Genomic DNA, 22,606 nt, shown 5'->3' with positions numbered 1-22,606 from the left:
AGATTTGGATTCAGTACCAAGAAACGATGTGTTTTACTCAGGTGGTAAAAAAAAGCAAAATTTGTACAAATAATTAGAAAAGAAAAAAAGAAATACTTAACTTACTTACGTACTAGCATTTTCAACGCGAATAGAATTTAACAAGGTGGGTTTGCAACTACAGCTTTTTATCAATCATGGTTGTGTTTTAGTCCATTTAAATTTGTAGATTCTTGTAAATTCAGTGCTGCCACAGCCTTAAATATTTCAAATTATTTCAGGCTTTAACTATGTATCTCGAAGTAATTTTAGTTCAGAAAAAAACACTAAAAAAGGCACTAGGCACTAAATAAATTTTTTTGGCGTTTTAATTTTCAAAAAGCACTAAATCTAGTGCTTAAAGCACCAAGTTGGCAACTATGTTCAAACGTTATTGGCACACTAACACAATCACGCTTTCAGCTCGCATTTACTTGTGGTAGTGATCACATCTGCTCATATACACTCCTCGTCATTTGAATTGCACACCCTTTCAATTCTTAGTATTTACAGTTTTCCGTTTGTTTATTTAATATAAATTTTTTGTAAAAATATCGTCACTACATACGGATAAAGGCGCGCTGGTGTTTTGACGGTGAAAAAAAGCGTTTAAAAAAATTTTGCGAAAAAAGATGCTTATAAAAAAATTTGGCGAAGTATGTTAAGAGTATTTGACGCTGAAATTTTTTTATGCGTCTTTTTTCGCCGTCAACTTTTGAGCTCGCGCCTTTATTCGCGTCTAGTGACGATATAGCATATTCTACGGGAAAATGCAATTTTAAAATTTTTTACAAACTAAAACTTAAAAGAAAAATTATTTTCCATTTCTTGGGCAGCATTTTATATGATTTTTTCGTTTTTCTCGAGAGCTGGAAACAGTTCTTAAAAAAGGTCAACATAGGAGTGTGCCATCCTAATGACCTGCAGTGAATAAGTTAATAATATTTTTAGAACAATTTCTGATATGCAGTTTTGTAGCCCATTCAATTATAGTGTAATTAAGTGCAAGTTTGAAGTGACTCTAAAACAGCCCCGATTTTTCAAATTCATTTATTTTTTATTGACAGTGCGGCGCTTTTTATTCCATATAAAAGTTTTGTCGGGCATACTTTGTATGAGAGAAAATGCGCAGCACTATCACCAAAAAAATTGTCAAAAATCACCGCTATTTTACAGGCACTTGAAACTTGCACTTTATTGTACCCCTTTGTTGACATTTTTTTAACTCTGTATAAAGTTTTAAAATCGGATGTAATGAATATTAAATAAACAAAATTAAAAATGTAAATACTAAAGATTAAAAAGTTGAGCTATTCAAAAGACGAGGAGTGTAAGTGGCGTACGTTTGGGAGAGTGAGCCTTTTTACTCCAGAATGCGTGTGCAGTGGCTCTCATTGCTATACGTGTATTAGTAAGATTTGTTGCCCTCTTCCGGTTTGCCCATGATTTTCCCCTAATCAAGCCCGCGAAATGGGCTCGCTTGCCCATACGGGCCAAAAAGCCCATACGGGCAAAAGTGCCCATGTCTGGTTTAAGCGACTTATGCATTTCCCGTATAAACAAAGAACAGCGAACACACACACGCCCTTGTATTGCACTCCCGCCCAAAACCAAGTGCAGCGAATAAACACACGCACTTGTGTTTGAAATGAATTCGCTCGTTCTTCATTGGATATGCATTTTTTATGCACTTCTCAACTGCCGCAGAACAAAACCTACTAAAGTAGTTAATTGCTGGCACCCCAAATCATGCTCAACAATCTCGCTTGATGCATCACCACTCCTCCGGAGTGGTTTTAAACAGCAAAAGCCAAAGCGCTACAAGCTGTTGGGGCTCAGTATGACTTTTAGCATACAGAGGTGGTACAAGAGTTACCATTGGCCACAGCGCCTACCCAATTTTTGAACTTGAATAAATAACCGGTGCTCAACACTCCCGCTTGACGCACCCCCCAAAAACTCGTACAGAATTTAAGCGGCAAAGCCACAGCGCTACAAGCCGCAGAGGTAATAACTGATGGTTATCACTGGCTCCGACGCCTACCCAAAACCTTTTTTCTTTAATAAATTTTGGTGCAAATAAATTCAAATTTTTCGAGTGGCATTGTTATACATATTTCAATTAACTGATGAATTAAGTTGAATTTAATTTTTTTAAGCCCATAGCAAATTATTTTCAAACCCATTTCGATTGATGCCCAACTTTTGACAATCCATTTAACTCTTTAAATAATTTGAGCTTAATTTTTTCAACAAAAAAACTAAATGTTCAGCTTAAAGATTTCTTAACCCTCGTTCTTCTGATAACCATATTTTAAAATTAAATGTACCTTATGTATAATTAAACGAAATACCACTTTCAAAACAGGCGGCAACCCTCTTAAAAACTATTTTTTAACTAAATATTTCCTTAAATATTTTTCGTCTGACATTGTTATAAATATCTCATGTAACTGATGAATTAAGTGGAAAATTATTTTTTAAACACGTGGCAATCCTCCTAAATATAGTTCTTAAATAAAGGATTTTAAACCCATTTCCATTGATAACCATCGGTTAGTAATTCATTTAACTTATTAAATAATTTTAGTTTAGCCCTTTAAACTGGGGCAACCCGCAAACACATCAAAAATGTTCTAAATTGTCAAAGTAAGTATTTCTTGAAGCTCTTTCATTTGACATCCATCGTTATTATTTCATATAAAAAATAGTTCAAATAGACTTCTCAAATAGTTGGAAACCCTTTTCTAAATATTTTCAAACTACTACCTTCTTAAACCTCTTTTGTATGACACCCCATATAGCGATACTTTATTCACTTACCAAATTCCTTTAATTAAAATTGAATTATATTTTTTTTTAGCATGTGGCAACCCTCCTATACCTAGTTAAGTTTTAAAGCCTTTTCAAGACCATTTCGATTGATACCCATATTTAATAAATGATTTAAATTTTTAATTAATTTGAGCTTAAATTCTTAACAGGTGGCAACTTTTTTCGAAAGAGTAAAACCAGAGAACGTATATTTATAGAGAAGGACCAAGAACGAATCAGCGTGGAAACTGTCAAATACCAACAAAACTGGCGAAGCGCATTTTAAGAGCGACCATCCAGAGTCAATCGAATTTTAACAGAGCCCAGCCAGAGGCAAAATAAATTTAACAGAAATTGTCTCATCAAAGCAAATGCATGTTTTCTTGTTAGACAGGGAAATGCTGACGGCTTTTTACGTTTTTGCAACGCTTTTATTGTTCTTTAAATTGGTTAATTATTTAAAATAAATGCATGCATAGGTCGAAATATGTAATATGTACATATTGTGTACATGCATATATATGCGAGAAATACAATTTTGTGAATCTAAAATGTGATATTTATGCAAATACGTAGTATGCAATTGGCAAATTCGTTGGTGATTTGCCGTCGGCATTTGGGTTGAAAAAATCGACTTTTACTTTTTTACCGATTCATATGGTAGATGCTACGCTATTTTCAACGCAACAAACCGCAGTTTTCTAGCTGCCTTAGTTTTTCGCCAAATTCACTTTAAAGGTGGACACATTGACCAAAAAACGCAAATGCGCACTGTTTGGTGTCGGCATTAAAAGCGAAGCAAATCGGTTTTTATATATTTAACGATTCTAATGGTAGTTTATAGACACGATATTTTCAATGCAACAAACTGCAGCTTTTTAGCTGCCTTAGTTTTCTCACAAATCCAGTTCAAAGAAGGATATATTGACAAAAAACGTACAAATGCATTGATTGCACTGCACGTGTTAACTTCAAAGTGGTTTTTGTTGAAAAGTTATTTATATTAAGAAAAACTGTGCATTATCATTTTTCACTGCTATACTCGTATTATACGTAAATAATGGGGCATATGCATAGTTAAAATAAAGCCGACACTAAAGTTAGTTACAGCTTTTTCATATCACTTTCAGCCTAACATCTGTGAAAAAAAAGATGCAACTAACTTTCTTCTTATTTGGGACTGACAAACTTTAACTAAAAGTCGACTTTATTTGGTCTACGAATATGCCCTAATAGGTTTGGAGTCAAATGAAAATGCATTTCCCCATGCATATGTATGTACATACATAGGTACTCCATTAATATATAACGTTTTTACATGCATACCTACAGTGACGGGCAAAACTGTAACATGGTGTAACACTTTTTACTTCAGCCATCGCTATCTTTCCAAGTTCTAACGACTTCCATACTTTTGTTGTTTATTCTTGTTGGTACATCCCTACTCCCTCTCTCATAATGATTTAAAGTCAATACAACAACAATAAAAAAAACCAGCAGACAAAAATGTAAATTAAGGCAGATGTTACAGTTTTGCACTCATATATTTTTAAGAACTTTTTAACAATTTTCACGAAAAAAAATAACTACTAACACAATGTTCAGTACTCTTTTGCTTGTTTCAGTTCCTGGATGCGATTTGGCATACCTTATTTGTATATTTGTAAAAATTCTGGAGGCATATCCTTAGTTTGCTTTCACAGCTCATGTACTCGATTTTACGGACTTTGATACTTATTAAGCTGTGCTTTTAGTTGATTTCGCAAATTCTCGATGAGATTCATGACCGCGGATTGTGGAGGTCATTTCAAATTAGCAAATTTTTGCTTTTGTATCCAGGCTTTGCGAACATGTGCAGTGTGTTTTGAGTGATTTTTCAGCAGAAACTCTCATTTTTTCGACTACATCTTGCAAATTTTGTTGAAATATGAACAGATACTGTTCCTTACGCATAATACGTACTAACGGACAAACAAAATTTTTGAAATACAACCCCAAACTATTATTGACCGACCACTGTTATTCACAGTTTGCTTTATATGCTGCGCATGGGCTTAATTTGGGTCTTTGATCCAATACCATGCCCGGCCATCTGATTGAAAGCGATTTATTTAGTCTTGTTAGACCATATAACCTTTGACTGAAACTTAAAAATATGTTTTTTATTGTATTCTGAACGGCCTAACATATTCCAATAGGCAACGGTTCGGTTTTCGTGCGATGCAGCGAAATGCTGCCACACTCGCACATGTATTTTGATCAAATTTGCTTTTTTCTTCTTTATGATGCCTTTGCGCTCAATTTAGCAATTCTTCGCCTCGCTGTCTATTCATTTGCATAAGAAAAAAAATAGAGAGTTGCCACCTGTTTGCAGCTTAAGGAAATTGATAAGAAAAACTAGATATTGCAAAGTGGGCGCCAAAAGAAAGAGACTTAAGAAGGCTTACAGCCAAAAATATTTGTTTAGAGTTGCCACCTGTTTCAAATTTTTAATTTAATTTAATTTATTAGATAAATTGAATATTGAAATATGGGTATCAAAATGAAGAGGCTTAGGAAATTTTACTGCCACCTGTTTGAAAAGTTGTATTGTATCAAATTGACAAAAAAAATTAATATGGTGGGTTTTTATTAGAGCTACGGAAGCCAAATAAACAATTTTTAGAATTTTTGACTCTCTGTCTGTCTGTATATTTGTACGCGCATCACTCGAAAACATGGAATTGAATGCAGTTTTCACCGATCTACAACTGCGGTCAAAATAATAGCAGTGCTAGACATTAAAACATGCGAGGCAAAATAGAAATATTTTTCCGACACATTTTTGTGATTGTTTATTTTTTAAATAAACTTCATTTATTGCAGAATACAATAATTAAACTTAAAACTCAAATAAATTCGGGGTTTAAATGTTATTTACAGTTATTTTGGAATTATTTGAACATGAAATAGCCAAAATAATAGCAGTACGTTATGATGTACAAACTTAAATTGCATTTTGATCAACAAAATTCAAAAATTCATTAATATTAAGTATTTACACAAAAAAACATTAAGTCATAGATTTAGTAGAGAATCCTTTGTGGCTATAACCGCGCCACAACGGCGATGCATCGAATCCACCAGATTTTTGCATTTCTCAGTTGGTATGGCATACCGTGCACGTTCAACTACGTGCCAAAGATCGTTGTTGTTGGTCGGTTTTGCACTCCAAACAGCCTGTTTTATATCTCGCCACAAGTTCTCAATAGGATTGAGGTCTGGAGATTGCGCTGGCCAATCCATGACCTCAACCCTATTCGCCCGAAACCACTGTTTCGCTAATGTGCTGGTGTGTTTCGGGTCATTGTCTTGCTGGTAGACCCACTTTATTGGCATCTCTTCTCTGGCATAAGGCAACATTACAGTATTAAGTATTTCAACATATTTACGACTATCCATTATGCTATTTATGCGGTATATAGGGCCTACACCATAATAAGAAAAGCAGCCCCAAATCATGATACTGGACCCACCATGTTTGACGGTATTTAATGTGTTTCGGGGGTCATATTCGGTATTGGGTTTTCGCCTTACATACTGTCTCGTGCCCCTTCCGCCAAAAAGTACAATTTTACTCTCGTTGGACCAGAGTATGTTGCGCCACCTTTCAATAGGCCACTCCAAACGTTCTTGCGCGAAACGCAATCTGTGTGTAAGGTGACATTTTTTCTTTAACGGCACTTTTCGTGGGCTTCTAGCATACAAATCAATTTCTCTTAACCTTCTTCTAATTGTTTCTACACTTGCTTCTATTTTTAATTCTGTCTTCAGCTCGATAGCTGTCAGCAAAGGCTTATTTTGGCTATGTCGTACCAATCGAGTCACACTTCGTGAAGACATAATGGGCTTTCTTCCGCGAGTTTCCTTTTTCTCCTTAAATTTCAATGCATTTGAAACCATTTTAGCTGAACAACCGATCAAACTTTGAATTTCTTTGTATGTTTTACCTTCCAAAAAAAGTGTTTTAATTAACAAACGCTTTTCCTCGGTGCAATGCTTTCCTCGTCCCACTGTAAGGAAAAAATTAGTAACCATGTGTTAACTTTCCTTTACTTTGGTTCATCTTACTTGTAACAAAATTATTTTTCTTAAAAAGACTGTTAGAAGAGCAAACGAACTTAATGCGCCAACACTCACCGAACGACTGCTATTATTTTGACCGGTTTTTAGTACAGCTAGCTTACTCAGAAATTAATTTATAAAAGTACCGTAAGGTCTGTTGAAAAAATTGCAACGCAGTTGTTGTGAGCACACTTAAAGTAACGGCATTTGACAGCAATGTGAACAAAATTAGGTTTGTTCTTTGACATATTTTCACATTTCTAATGTAGTACTTTTTGCTGCTATTAGTTTGACCGCAGTTGTATCTCTAGAGATCTAGCTTACAATATAAAAGAAAAAAATTAGAGAGTTGCCACCTGTGTTTAAAATTTCAGTTTAGGTCAATTGATAAGGTTAAGTAAATACTGCAATATGGCCGTCAAAAGAAAGAGGTTTACAAAGGCTTAGAGCTGAACACATTTTTGTGGAAGATTGCCACCTATTTGAAAACGTTAATTTAATTTAATTGATAGCATAAATTAAAAATTGTAATATTGGCATCAAACTAAAGAGGCTAGGAAATTTGCATAAATTAAAAATTGTAATATTGGCATCAAACTAAAGAGGCTAGGAAATTTTAATGCCGAAAATATTTTTAGGGGATTTGCCAAACGCTTGAAAAATTGTATTCATTTAAATTTGTAAAATAAATGAAATATTACAATACGGACATTAAACTAAAAAGGATTAGGAAGCTTACTTTTGAAAATATTTTTGAAGCGGGTTGCCACTTATTTGAAAACTTGAATTCAATTAAATTTATAAGATAACCTATATGTTGCCATATGGGTATCAAAAGAAAGTATTTGAGAATAGTAAAGTTGCAACAGGCCGATATCTGTACATAATAGATGTTTAAGAAAAATTAATAAGGGGTTTATTAGATCAACAAAAGCCAAATCTGCAAATCGCCCCCTTCCCTTTCGTTTCGATAAAAATTACGTAAAAAAGGATGTAGTAAAATTTTATTTTGACAGGCAAAAGCAAAGACATAAAAACATGAGATCATGAGATCATTACAACGTACACCAACAAAACAAAACAACTAAACACACACACAATCACACAATCACAACTAAAGCACAGAGAATTTTTCACAATGCATGCACCTTTTTTTGGTCTTTATAAAAATACAGTTTATACTAAACACATCAAAAAACATAAAAATAAAATTTCTAAGCTTTGTGCAAAACTCATTAAAATGCAATAAATTTGCATGCAAATTTGCAACTTTCTAATCAGGCTTTTTATAAAAATTTTTAAAATGAAGTTTTGCAGCCTATAAAAATTTAGTTGATTTTTGGTATTGTTTTTACTGAGAGTTTCTTCCATACTAACTATGTTCGACAATTTTTTTATATGGAAGACACTGTCAGCAAAAAATAAATATTTGCAAAAAAATCAACGAAATTTTCTGGTAACTTCAGACTTGCACTTTACTAGTTGGCTTAAAAGCTACATTTTCAAAATTTTTCTAAAAGATCTGATTAGAAATTGTGATCTGATGAAAGAGTCTCCGAGCCAATAATTTTGTACGGCACTGTACTTATAAGTACTATAGGTTTCATGCATATATGTAATACTTCTATATTGGCAGTAAGCTGACTTCTCAATGTGTAAGCATTTCGAAATCAAAACGAGACAGTCTAGTACCGTTTTTGTCAATGTATTCTGTACGTGAGTGCCGTTTTTGGGTATGTGTTGTGTACATGTTTATTTATAAACGTATGTGTTCCTTTTCTTTCGTACGTGTTTATTGATATATCTGTACTGTAGTGTTTTCGGACGGTATTAGCTCTTACTGCTAATATAGGAGTATTACATATCGATGGCTGAGTGGAAGATCGACCTATCTCGGCAGCCAGTTCGAAAACGCTCTATCTCAAAAGAATTTTCAAGATCGCCCTACTTCAGAATTTAATTGAAAAACACCTCATCTCAAAATTCGGTTCAAAAATGCCCTATCTAACTTCAAAATGTATTGAAAATATGCTGATATAGGGCGTTTTTGAAACGAGTTCTGAAAAAGGGCGTTCTTGAAAAGTTTTTTGAGATAGAGCGTTTTCGAACTGGCTGCCGAGATAGGTCGATCTTCCACTCAGCCATCGATATATGGTTTCATGAAAGAAAAACAATTAAGTACAAGATAACATTAAAATATGAGTCATTTTTTTTGTTGCTGTGAACTTGTTTCAAAACTTCTGGCTTTTGCTTAATATAATTGTAAAACTAAGTGCATGTCATTTTAAAATATTTAAATAGGTACATATGTACTTATATTAATCATCAACTATTGCTTGTGCAAAACGTGCTAAATTTAAAAAAAAATACGCATATGAAAGAGCACCAACCCAACTCGTAATACATTTAGGTATTCGAATTTTAGTATTTAGTATAGAAATATTCAATTCAAATACGCCAATATTTATTAAAATTAAGCGCTTTGACCTTAACAGATGCTTTTTCATAATTAAGTTCAAAAAAATATATTTAAATTCCATGCTGCCTGTAATGGGATTTGAAATTGTGGCAAGCATCTTCGCGCACTCAGCTACAGCCACACATGTAAATGTGCATTCAAATGTTCAGTTTGATTCAACACCACGCGTGCGTGGTATGAAGGTATTATTTTTAAATACGAGCATTTTAAAACGATAATCAAATAAAAAATATTCATGTTTCCTATGCGTTATTTCCCTCCCGTAAATTCATAACATTTTTCTTAATATTACAACGCGTTTTTTCTCTCAGTGTAGTTATTTTTGAACTTATATTCAAACACTTAAACTAAACCCGGGATATTTTAAGGTTGGACCGTGACGTCTGGCAGCCCTAAGCAACACTACTCGTTGATATCAATAGGTTCATTCCTTATCTTTTTGGACTAAAATCTGAAAAGTGTCAAAATGCTAGAGCATAAGCAAAATGCGCTGATTAAAAGAGAATAACAGGAAAAGTAAAGGAGCGCAAAAAACCAAATTTTTAGTCCAAAGAATGGCAACAACAAAACTAACGTCAAATAAGAATGGAAATGTATGTACAAAACACATTCACACAAGCACAAGCACAATAAACACTTACTATATCAATTGTTTTTTGCCTCCTTCCAATTTCAATTCACTTTTTATACCCGAGCGCACTTGTGCACAAGGGTATTATAACTTTGTTCACATAACGGTTGTTTGTAACAGGCAAAACGAATCGAGATAGATGTAGACAAATGTATACATAAATGATCAGAATAAAAAGAGAAATCGATTAAGCGGTGACTGTCTGTCCGTCCGTCCGTCCGTCCGTCTGTCCGTCCGTCTGTGCACACGATAACTCGAGTAAAAATTTAGATATCTTAACGAAATTTGGTACGTGCACTTCTTTCGGGCGTAGGACGGATGGTATTGAAAATAGGCAAAATCGGACAATAACCACGCCTACCTCCCATATAACGGTAATTTTCAGAAATACGAAAACTGCGATATTTTAGTAACTACTGAAGATAATTCACTCAAAATTGACATTTACAATAATTTGTAGACTAAAAATAAGAATATTCTAATCTTTTGGAAAATGGGCGTAGCCACGCCCACTTATGGTTACATGTGTATATCTTGGTAACCGCTGCACCAATTTCTTCCAAACTTGGCACAGTTGTTGGCCTTGGCACAGCATACTAAATGGCCGAAATTTTTTAAAATCGGACAATAACCATGCCCCCATCCCATATAACGGTTATTTAGAGAAATACGAAATCTTCGATAAATCAGTAAATATTAAAGCTAATTTATTCAAAATTGAAGCTTGCAACAATTCTTTACCACGAAAAACGTTTATAATAAAATTTTGGAAAATGGGCGTGACACCGCCCACTTATGAGCACATTTATGTATCTGGGTAACGGTTCTACCAATTTGTACCAAAAATTATTGAAATCGGACTAAAATTACGTCCGCTTTTCATATAACGGTAAATTTCAGAAATGCTTGAAACTTCAATACTTCGACATATATGTAAGTACGCTAATTTACTCATAATTGATACATGTAGCGGTAGCTTTCAGAAAGGTGAAAAACATATATTTAATACTTGCGCCGGGTATTTAATGTTCGGCAAAGCCCGAACTTAGACTTTCTTACTTGTTTTACTTTTTAGATTATTCTCAGTTTTTGCGTATTCTTTAATTTCCGTTAATTTAAATTCAGTTGAGTTTGACACTTTTCAGGATTTTGCCAGAAAAAATTCTTCTGACTAAATCTGACTACTTCGGACTGATGAGAGTCACTCTCACTGAATGTTGCTCTCTCATTTTTGCTGTTTTCTGACTATTTCTGGGAGATAAGGAACGCTCCTAATTTGAATTCATTTCGCAAACAGGTGCCTGCGCTGGAAGCGAGGGAAGGAGACAAAAAGTATGTGTGTATGTAGGTATTTCGGTATACGTACATATGTTGATTGCAGTTAATGGAGATGTTTCTTTTAGTAATCTATGATTGACATAAATATAAATGAATAATACGCGAAAACTTTTTCGTCATATTAGATCTGTACCGCTCGTTCGATTTTATAAAATGAGGTATCAAATTAAAGGGCTTGTCCTGTGGATGTGTAATAACTTCTTACTTTTTCAAAAAGAGTTGCCACCTGATAAAAAAGTTAAATTCAAATTATTTTTAAGTTAAATCAATTATTACACTATGAGCAGTGTTGCCACAAAATTTTTTTATTTTTTACCAAAATCACCGGAAAATGTTACCAAATTCAACAAAAGATTACCAAACTTATTTTATATGCTGAACTGTACAAACATACATACGATGCCTTTCTGCATCAAAAAGAAAATTTTGAAAAAAATGTCGCTTACGTTATTTGGGGCTCGTTATGTCTGTACATATGTATATCCGAAGAAACCAAGCTTTTCAGGCAATAAGCGCCCCATTAACCTAAAATTTTTACGAAAGTTTGTTGAATTTTTTAAATATTGAACAAATTTTTAAATTTGGATTTTTTTGGAGTTCTGTTAAAGAAAGAACAATATTTTTATAAAAAAATAACCAAAATAAAATTGCAAAAAAAAATAACATGTTAAAATTATCAAAATATGGTGCGGTTAAAATTTTTTCAACCACTGTATGTAAACAAGTGACAAGAAAATATATCAAAAATTCAACGCTTGAAGGAAAGCTTTCGACTCACACATAGACAGAGTGAGGTCCTCCGCTGAATGCCTCAGGTTTTTGAACGAGAACATACATATTTACGTAGAATTCTACTCATATATAGGGTTGCCGGGCACACCGGAAAATTTATGGTAATTGAAAAGCTGTCGAACTGACGGGGAAAGGTAGGACCACCCAAAACCTTCCAGGAAAGGACACGGTGGATATACTTAGCAATAGCCACTTTCAAGTGGTTTGTTAAAGATCACACCATTCTAGTAGCCAAGGAACGCTGGAACAACTTTCGCCTTGCGAAACTTTCAGGATTACCTGGTATTTCTATAAAAGGAAACGCTTACGGGCCATTTACTAATGTGGGATCAGAACCAATATTGACCTATTTGACATGTAAGACCGAATCGGAAAAGTTACCAAATTGAAAAATAAATTACCAAATTACCAAACTTTATAAATAAAGAAAAAAATTACCAATTTTGGTTAAAAATTATCAAAGCGGTAACGCTGACTATGAGTATCTATCGAAATGGGTTTGAAAAGGCTTTATTTCTTAATTATATATGGGAGGGTTGCCACCTGTTTCAAAAATCAAGTTCGAGTTAAATAAAGGCAGAAAATTGAAATGTATATTCTGATATGAATGTCAGACAAAAGAGGCTGTGGTTTGAAAATATTTTGCAGAGGGTTCTCACCTTGTTACAAAGTTAGCTTCAATATAAGCAATAGGTCAAATAAATTACTTCAATATGAATATAAATCAAAATTGCTTGGAAGAAACTTCATTTCCAAACCACATGTAGGAGGGTTGCTACCTGATTTTATGATTAACTTCAATTTGAATTAAGAGTATTAGATAAATTAAACATGTATCACAATACAAGTGTCAGACGAAAAAGGTTTAAAGAGGTTTTGGTTAAAAATAATTTGGACAGGATCGCCATCTGTTTGAAAAGTCGAATTGAATTAAATTATATGAAATATTCAAATATTGGCGTCAAACAAAGGAGTATTAAGAAATATTTATAACATTAAAGAGGGTTTCTATCTGTGTAAAAAGTTAAACTCAAATTGTCTAATAAGTGAAATGAATTATTAAAGTATGGTTTTTTCTGAACTTTATTTAAGAGGGTTGCCATTAAATTCAACTTGAATTAAGGGAAGGGATAAACAATTTAAATATGCATCGCAATATTTGTGTCAGTCGAAAAAGGTTTAACAAGGTTTTGATTTCAAAATATGTAGTTTGAATAGAGGTACCACTAGGGATGTTAATTTTTTCGATTTGTACGATCCCGGGATTTTCGGGATGTCGTTGGTTCAATCCCGGGACTCCGGGATCAGTCCCGGGATTTAGATATTTATTATTGTTCAACAACTTAAATCGAAAAAATTGCATCAATATGGTTTGAGAAGCTTTCCTATCATATAATAAATAATAAATAAATGGGCTTGGAACGTACTTGTTTATATAAGTATCAAAACGAAAGACAGTAATTAAATCTATATACATTTAATAATACTTTAGCATTACATATATGATAAAATAACTTAAGGTATGTCGAAAAAAGCTTGATGCAAAAAATCATTAAGTCAAAATTTTATTTTCTGGTTCAAAGAAGTTCATAATACTAGTGGCAGAAATAAAAGAAGCGCCTTATTTCGACCAGTTTTACCTATATTCCTTTTGTTTATTAATTATTTAAATTTTTGTATAAAAGTCTACCTCATATTACATATAATTAAATGCATATAAAGGGGCATTTCTCTGGCGTCATGATTTATTTAAAAATACTATAATTTCAAAGATATTATTAATTCCAAAACTCATTTAAAAATTCAGTGCAATGTAAAACATCAATGTGGGTACCAAATGAAAGAAAAAATCTGTAGAATTTTTTGGGTTCACAAGGACGAATAGGAATGCCCCTTTAATCTATTTTATTTTGTTAAGCTAATAAAGTTTGTCCTTAACATATAATTTTTTAAAAAATAAGAATTGCGAAATTTCAAGGATATTCAGGATAAAATTATAAAATAAATCAGTTTTTGAATTACCAATATCTTTCAAATTTCAAGGTTCCGTTGGTTTCGCGAATATATTGATTTTCTGTGTGTAAAATTGCGTCGCAAGTTATTATATGTATACTGAGCTAGACATTTATAAAAATTATTAAATATTAAATATACAAAAGGAAATATAGCCAAAACTGGTCAACATAAGGCGTTTCTATTATTGCTACCAGTGTATATTACAAATCCCGAAAATCCCGGAATTTTCGGGAAGTAAAAAAGACCGCTGTGGTGTAGTGGTAAGCAGTGCGCGCTTCCATTCTGCAACGCCTGGGTTCAATCCCTGGTCAAAGCAACATCGCAAAAAAATATAGAAAAAAGGGTTTTTCTTGACAGCGGTCGTCCCTCGGCAGGCAATGGCAAACCTCTGAGTGTATTTCTGCCATGAAAAACAGCTTCTCATAAAAATACAATCGCCGTTCGGAGTCGGCGTCTACAGTTTTACGCCTCCGCTTTGTGTGACAACATCAAGGCGCACGCCACAAATCGGAGGAGAAGCTCGGCGAAACACTAACATATGAATTAAATTAAATAGTATAATATGACGCAAGGAAGGTAGAAGCCAATTTGACGCCAAACTTACTAAAGTCAAAGTTTTCGGGAGAGCAAAAATGAGAATGAGCATGTGAAATGAAAAAAACAAAAATTACATTTCACTGGCTGTCGTTTTTAAGTAAATTTGAAGTTTATTTTTATTTAAGGCGGATTCACCGTTCGTGTCCGGACACTTTTTGTTAGTAATTTTACCCGTTCCTTTCCCAACTTGTCTCACTGAGAACGCGACAAAAATGTGCTGAACACTCTTTGTTCGAATCAAATTGATTTTGATTTTCTGTCGGAATGACTTTATGATTCGGGTTGCCGCGTTCTCCTTTATATGCGTTTGCAGCGAATTGCATGTGTTATTTGCCCTCAAAATCGTATGTAGGCAGCAACATAATCAGCTGTTTGCTTCAGAACAAAATAAAATGTGCCGAACTGAACGGTGATCCGTACTTCAGCACCCTCTGCGGCAAAAATGTTTTGAGAGCAAATAAAAAGTTGTTCGGACACGAACGGTGAACCCGCCTTTATTTATTTGTTTAATGTAAATTGGTTTATCGTTTATTAAGCAATCAAAACATGATTGATTGGTGCCACTGTTGTTGGACGGTCTTTCCGGTAGGTCTACGTCGCAGCTGCTTTCCCAACGTCCTTGCCATGAAAGACATTGAGGAATGTTTAAAAAATGTATGACATGTGCATTATATTTAACACCTCATAAAAACACCGCTTTAGATATTACCTTTTTAACGTAAGTACATATGTTCGCGATAATATTAATTATTACACATTATTATAAACCCCACAATTATATATACATAAAAGTGAACTACACATCACTGAAAAAACTCTAATTTTAATTCAAATTTTCTATTAACTAACATTCAAAACAAATCGACATGACATTCCAAGAGTAACGCAATATAGGAAATAAAAACAAAACCAGTTGAAGTTTGCAGGTTTGTTCTCATGAGAGTAATGTCAAAATGGCTTCTACCTGTATTTATGTGCCTTGAATATGACGTAAAACGATGGTAGTAAGATATCCTTAAGCTTGCTATATAGTTCAATGCAAGCGTGAGAGTTCACAAAGGCAAAGAATTCCATCTGTATTCGTATGGACGCTCGCACTCATATGTCAAAACTTGTCCTTCACATGCACACAGCACACAGTTGAGTGTGAGCTTGAAAAAAAGGCATATTATGCATTTTAAATTAGTTTTTATTCTATAATTCTGACAGATATTTTAACTCCATACTTTGATGTATCAACTATTGCAAAAAGTTAAGTAATAACGAAGATATTGGTCAAAATGAAAATCTCACGCTCACGCTTGCATTGAACTGTATAGCTTAATCTTCTTCATCTTCATCTTCATCTTCATCTTCATCTTCATCTTCATCTTCATCTTCATCTTCATCATCTTCATCATTATCTTTATCCTTGTCTTTTTATTTATCTTTAACTTTGTCCTGTTCTTCATCTTTATCATTGGCTTGATCCTTCAATATAAGTTGTGTGTCTGTGGATTTGTCGTTGCTCTTGTATCTTGCTCTCTGTATTTTCATTACACACTCCACAGTGGCGTTAAAAGTTCAATGCAGCCGCCCCCTGTCTATTCACGCATGCGCATACGCATATGCAAAAATTAATAGCCCAATTCTGTATAGGTGACAAAACTTCTTTTACTGACAAATTTAAAGTTTTTCATATATTTTTCCGTAATAAAAACTGTGACAAGAATTTGTCAGTGATAAAGAATAGAGCCGTAAGTTTTATTTTCTGAGCAAAAAATAAAACTCAAGAAATAACGATTATTTTCCGAGCAAAAAAAAAACTTAAAACGTAAATCTGAAGCATGGGACTTTAGTACTTTCCCATCAATACTGTCATCAGAAAGTCCTCAGTACTAATAGTCAAACTACTCATTTATGCCATACTACAAAATCAAAATCATTTTGCAAATGCGCATGTATTAGAGACTAATTGTAAATGTGTTAGAATTTTGCCTAAAGTGCTCAGCAATGTCTTGTAGGGCAAGTTCACATAGCGAAATAAATTCGCAGTTTCCGTAAAATATATCTTCTCCAAAAAGCAGGTTCCTTTGGACTTTATTTTTGTATTTTAATAACTCATGTAATAGTGAATTAGGTGTAGCTTAATCAAAATGTAGAATTGTTGAGTATTTCATACTTAAATTTAAGTATATAATTTACTGTACAAATGTCCCACCCGTGACGGTGGAATACGCCACATATAACGTACTCGATGTTACAATTATCATAAAAGAAAAGTGAACGTTTCTCGTTGGGGTAAAATAATTTTTTTCTGACTATGTACAATACAATAATACAAAACCACAAATGATCTGATGGTCGATGAGCAGATGCCGATTCCTGGGGACTGAAAGTGAGCTGCTCCCCAAAGGAGCAAGCAGGGAACAGTATAAAAGCAAAGTAAAAAATAAATTTCTAAATTTCTAACAGTGTTCAGTAATAAATATCATTTTGATAAGTTACATAACATATGTTTCTTTTGAAAAAAGGTTTTTTTATGTATGAATGTACACTAGGGTGGTCCAAAAATGCATGTGAAAAAGTAAAGTCGGAATTTGTATGCTCTCACCCCCTAGGATTGTTCTATATCGAAAAAAATATATATATCCCTGTTTTTTTTTATTTTGAAATCAAAAAATATTTAGAGGTCACTCAAAGCGCCCAAAGTTTTCCATGTTTTTATATGGGGAAAAAACAACTTTTCGTAGAAATGGTATAGAATTCTTAAGAATCAATATTTTTCTATCGGAAAACTCTGTTTATCTGCAGGAGATTCCCAATAATAATACACAATTGTTTATTTAACCATTTTTTCATCGCAACTATAATTTATAGGTCCGCCAAAAACCCACAAAAACCCCAATGGGGCGACCAATAAAAAATCGTTAGTATTAAAAAATGGTTAAATAAACCATTGGGTATTATTACTGAAAAACTCCTGAAGAGAACCAGAGTTTTCCTAGTGAAATATATTGATTTTCAAGAATTTTATAGCATTTCTACGAAAAGTTGTTTTTTCCCATATAAAAATACATGGAAAACTTTGAGCGCTTTGAGCGACCTCTAAATATTTTTTGAATTCAAAGTTTCCACAAAATTTAGGAAAATTCGACAAATTTTCACCAAAATTTTCTACTTTTAAACAAGTATTGCAGTTTTGTAGTTTACTCAATTTCAGCGCTCCGTATTTAGCAGTAAGCGTTCCTTTCATAATTTCAACTTTTCAAAATTTTCAACTTTTAAACCAAATTTTTTAGAATATATTTGAGTATGCAGTTTGGTAGTTCACTCAATTCAAGTATAACAAAGTGCAAGTTTTAAGTGGCTATAATCTACCGTTGATTTTTTAGAATTTTTTTACTGACGCTCTTCGGTCATCCGTTATATGGAGAAAATGAGCAACATCATCAGCAAGAAAAATATCAAAAATCAACGGTAATTACAGCTGAAATTTTTATACCCGAGCGCACTTGTGCACAAGGGTATTATAACTTTGTTCACATAACGGTTGTTTGTAACAGGCAAAACGAATCGAGATAATATAGACAAATGTATACATAAATGATCAGAATGAAAAGAGAAATCGATTAAGCGGTGACTGTCTGTCCGTCCGTCCGTCTGTCCGTCCGTCTGTGCACACGATAACTCGAGTAAAAATTAAGATATCTTAACGAAACTTGGTACGCGTACTTCTTTCGGTCGTAGGACGGATGGTATTGAAAATGGGCAAAATCGTACAATAACCACGCCTACCTCCCATATAACGGTAATTTTCAGAAATACAAAAACTGCGATATTTTAGTAACTACTGAAGATAATTCACTCAAAATTGATATTTAGAATAAATTTTAGACGAAAAATAAGAATATTAACATTTTTTTGAAAATGGGCGTAGCCACGCCCACTTATGGTTACATGTGTATATCTTGGTAACCGCTGCATCAATTTATTCCAAACTTGGCACAGTTGTTGGCCCTGGTACAGTATACCAAATGGCCGAAAATTTTTAAAATCGGACAATAACCACGCCCACATCCAATATAACGGTAATTTCGAGAAATACGAAATCCTCGATAAATCAGTAAATATTAAAGCTAATTTATTCAAAATGATGGTTGCAACAATTCTTTGCCAGGAAATACGTTTATGATAAAATTTTGGAAAATGGGCGTGGCACCGCCCACTTATGATCACGTATATGTATCTCGCTAACCGTTCTAGCAATTTGTACCAAACTCGGTATAGTTATTGTGCTTGCCACATAAAAGTAAACCATTGAAAATTGTTGAAATCGGACTAAAATTACGGCCGCTTTTCATATAACGGTAAATTTCAGAAATGCTTTAAATTTCAATATTTTGAAAGTTAAGGACGCTAGTTTACTTAAAATTTATACACGCCGGCTTATCGTGTAGCGGTAGCTTTCGGAAAGGTGGAAAACATATATTTAATACTTGCGCCGGGTATTTAATGTTCGGCTCCGCCCGAACTTAGACTTTCTTACTTGTTTAATAATGTTTTAAAGTCAGCTCTAATGAGTTTACCGAATTAATGTAATCTTATAACATACTTTTACAGGTACTTGAACAACGCCGAAATAGCTCCGCATATATCAGGCGCCAATTACACGTTCTTTGTGCCGGAAGATAAAGCATTTGAACGACTTGGTTTCGATAGGCTCTCCGACGATGTCATGGTATGAAGTATATTAAAACATCTAGTGATGTGGTTTATATTTGACTTGAATTATTACTAACAGGCTTCACCCCGCGGCATTAAAATGTTACTCAATCATTTCGTACGGGGACGTCTGTACGATCGTGACCTTCGGGACAACGAAGTTTTTGAGACTATCGGTGGAGGTCATATTAAAATCACCCGCAATCCGGGAAGCAATGCGACGAGTGTTAACAATGCCAAGATTACCGAAAGCGAAGTATTCGTCTATAACTTAGGAACAATGTTCTATATTGACGATATACTTTATGCACATTTGCTACGAGAATATGTTTCTAAGCCGACAAAAATCAGATCCGATCCCAATGGTAGTGCCGTCGACGGTGGGCGTAAGTCTGTTAAGAAAAGCAATAAAGTAGATTTATTAAGATTATTTTTTATGTCTTACTTTCAGAACGGAATGGCGACTACATTATTGGTGATCAGGATGATGAATTCGAAGACGAGATCATCACGCCGAAGGCACTACCCGTCCAGATTTATGAACTTCCACAATAGATGCTAACAGAAGTAAAAATAAAACTAAATTAGTTATATGTGAGCGTGGTCCCAAAAATGCTAATAATGCTTTCTGGGCCGAAGTAACAACACTGTGTATACATTGATTCACATTTTGTTCATTTTACGGTAATGTTTGAACCAACTTTAATCTAGGATTGTAAATTTTTGATTCTTAATCTTATTTAACAAAAAATAACAGGATTGGAAATATAAAACAAGTTAAACCGTAGTTCACAACAAACAGCTCATATTAGAAATAAAAAATAAGTACCCAGATCTGGGTAGTACTTTTAGATCGAATCTATTATGCAATAAAACATAAATATGGGTATGGAAAATTCTTTGAATAGGCGTGAAGTTTTTTCTTCATTGCAATTAATATTCATATTATGCATACATATGTAATATAGTGGTAAGACTTTAAATGGAACAGGGAGTGACTTCTGAAGTTAACTTTAGAAAAACATCTAAAACATATCGTCTTAAACTTAAAGAAACATTGAACGAAAATTATGAAACTAAGAATAGTGAAAATAAAAAAAACTATTCAGCGACTCAATCGTGTGAAATCTCGCAGAAAAAATTACATACTGGCATTGGAAAAGGAAATACTGTAAATGTGCGAAGAAAGTACATATCTCCAATTCAGCCATGAATTTATAGCTTTAGAAAAAATAAGAAGAAATTTTATATTAACCTGAAATTCGAGTGTTTGTTAAAAATAAAACATAATAATAGAAAAAAGAAAACACAATCATTTTTATTTGATAGAAAGGGGTAAGCAATCAAGATGAGTAATTTTTTGTGTGCATATTTTTACGTACATATGCATGTATGTAAATGGTAAATAACTCTACTTGTGATGTTTTCTGTTCGCTGTGCAAAATTATCATGATTATCTTTATCTTTAAAAGGGTAATATCCAATACATGGCAGGTATTTTTATTTTTTTAAGGATTGACAAATTTATCCTCTGAAATCTTTTACTTACGTGAAGATATGTGGAGTATACAAAACTGCTTTCGGGCTCTTAAAAATTTTGTTTTTCTTATTTTTGCATTTTTGTAAAATATTTTCCAGACTGTCACTTTTTATAAAAGTAAGCTAAAGTAATAAATAGTTTAGAAACTGTTAGAAAAAGGTATACTAACCGATAAGCATTGTACACATTTTTAACATTAAATGCATGCTTTTTGCATATCACTTTAAAACTCATTTATCAGATAAGCTAATGTTGAAGTTTTTTCCGCCTTCTCCATGACGTTAACGTGAGGGTTTTCTTGGGAGGCAGGCTTTTTGTTTAATCATTCTTCGGCAACAATTTCCCATATATTCCATTTGAACAATTTTTGAGAAATAGGTTATTTAAATACAAAGTTCTTTTTCACTCAAAAGTTACATTCTGAAAATACTTCACTTTTTTTTTTGGTTTTTCTTCTAAGAGACTTACTTCAAGAAAATATAAAAACAAGGAAATCATTGAAACCAGGGCTTCGGAGCGGAGCAAAGGAGGAATGAGGTAAGGAGCAAAGAATTTTGGCTGGAGCGGAGCTGGAGCAAAGAGCTAAAAAAAATTCATTTGTTCCCCAGCTCCTTAAAAAAAATTTAATTTACTTAATTTTCTCCATTGAAAACAACCGTGTTAATGAGTTTTCATTTTATTTTTACTTGGCAATACTGTTAATTGCGCAATGCCCAGCAGTCAGGGATAATTGCCACGTCAATTTGAACGGCGATGAATAACAATCACTTTCCTGCCAGCAGAGAAACGTACATAAATTATGCCGAAAATTCTCTATATCTGGAAACGAACGGAAAACGACCACAATGTTTGTTCATTTAAGCTAATGCCAGATAAAACTTTGTGGCTTTGCGTGACATTAGGTGCGTTCGACAAGTCAAAAATTTGTAATAGTTTTTCCAAATTTTTACTGGATGGCGTTCGATAACGACAAAAAATTATCCAACACACAAACATTGAGAGAGCAAGCGTTCATTTTGGTGCAAGAGAAGCGTTCATTTTGTACTGGCAAAATTTTAGTCAGCAAAAATTATCCAACACGAAAACATATGACCACAAAACATATGGTTGCAATTTTTGTAAACAAACAAAATTGCATTTTCCGAGTTTTGGTATTTATATGCTTTTTGGCTGCCTGCTATGTGACTTTATGATAGCGCCAACTAGTTTTTACTTCTAGAAATGTTCCTCGCGAACTTGAACGTTCACTTTCCTTTTTTCTCTATGGAGGCAACATGAATATCACTTTGTTTACAAATAAAACATAAACAAAGTCAGCTGGTGTGTCTTCTTCTTCCGGTTTTTGCAAGTACCCTGCAAAAATCGCGACGACTCCATGCATGCGTGTAAAGAGTACTCCCTAAGGACCAAGGAGTACTCAAAAATTAACCACAATTCATATAAAAAATATGGTCCAATTAACATTGCGATGTCCTAGGGGAGGACCATATATTCCATCCCTGCATTACATCAGAGTAGCACAAAACTGCTCCAACATATTAACAATGGCATTGTTGTTATATTTTTCGTTTGT

At 33.6% G+C, this 22,606-nt stretch overlaps 1 protein-coding gene across 1 annotated transcript; it reads left to right on the top strand.

Annotated features, from left to right (window-relative positions):
* The first annotated feature begins 19,370 nt into the window (after positions 1-19,370).
* LOC118750249 lies at positions 19,371-20,787 on the top strand. The gene is made up of 3 exons (XM_036484971.1): positions 19,371-19,509; positions 19,573-19,879; positions 19,945-20,787. Exons 1-3 carry the CDS (start codon positions 19,507-19,509, stop codon positions 20,046-20,048), a joined length of 414 nt encoding a protein of 137 aa, XP_036340864.1. The 5' UTR covers positions 19,371-19,506; the 3' UTR covers positions 20,049-20,787.
* The last annotated feature ends 1,819 nt before the right edge of the window (positions 20,788-22,606 follow it).

This window comes from Rhagoletis pomonella, unplaced genomic scaffold, assembly GCF_013731165.1.
Source record: "Rhagoletis pomonella isolate Grant_MI unplaced genomic scaffold, Rhpom_1.0 Rhpom_scaffold_00180, whole genome shotgun sequence".
NCBI lineage: Eukaryota > Metazoa > Arthropoda > Insecta > Diptera > Tephritidae > Rhagoletis > Rhagoletis pomonella.
This window is presented reverse-complemented; position numbering and strand designations above follow the sequence as displayed.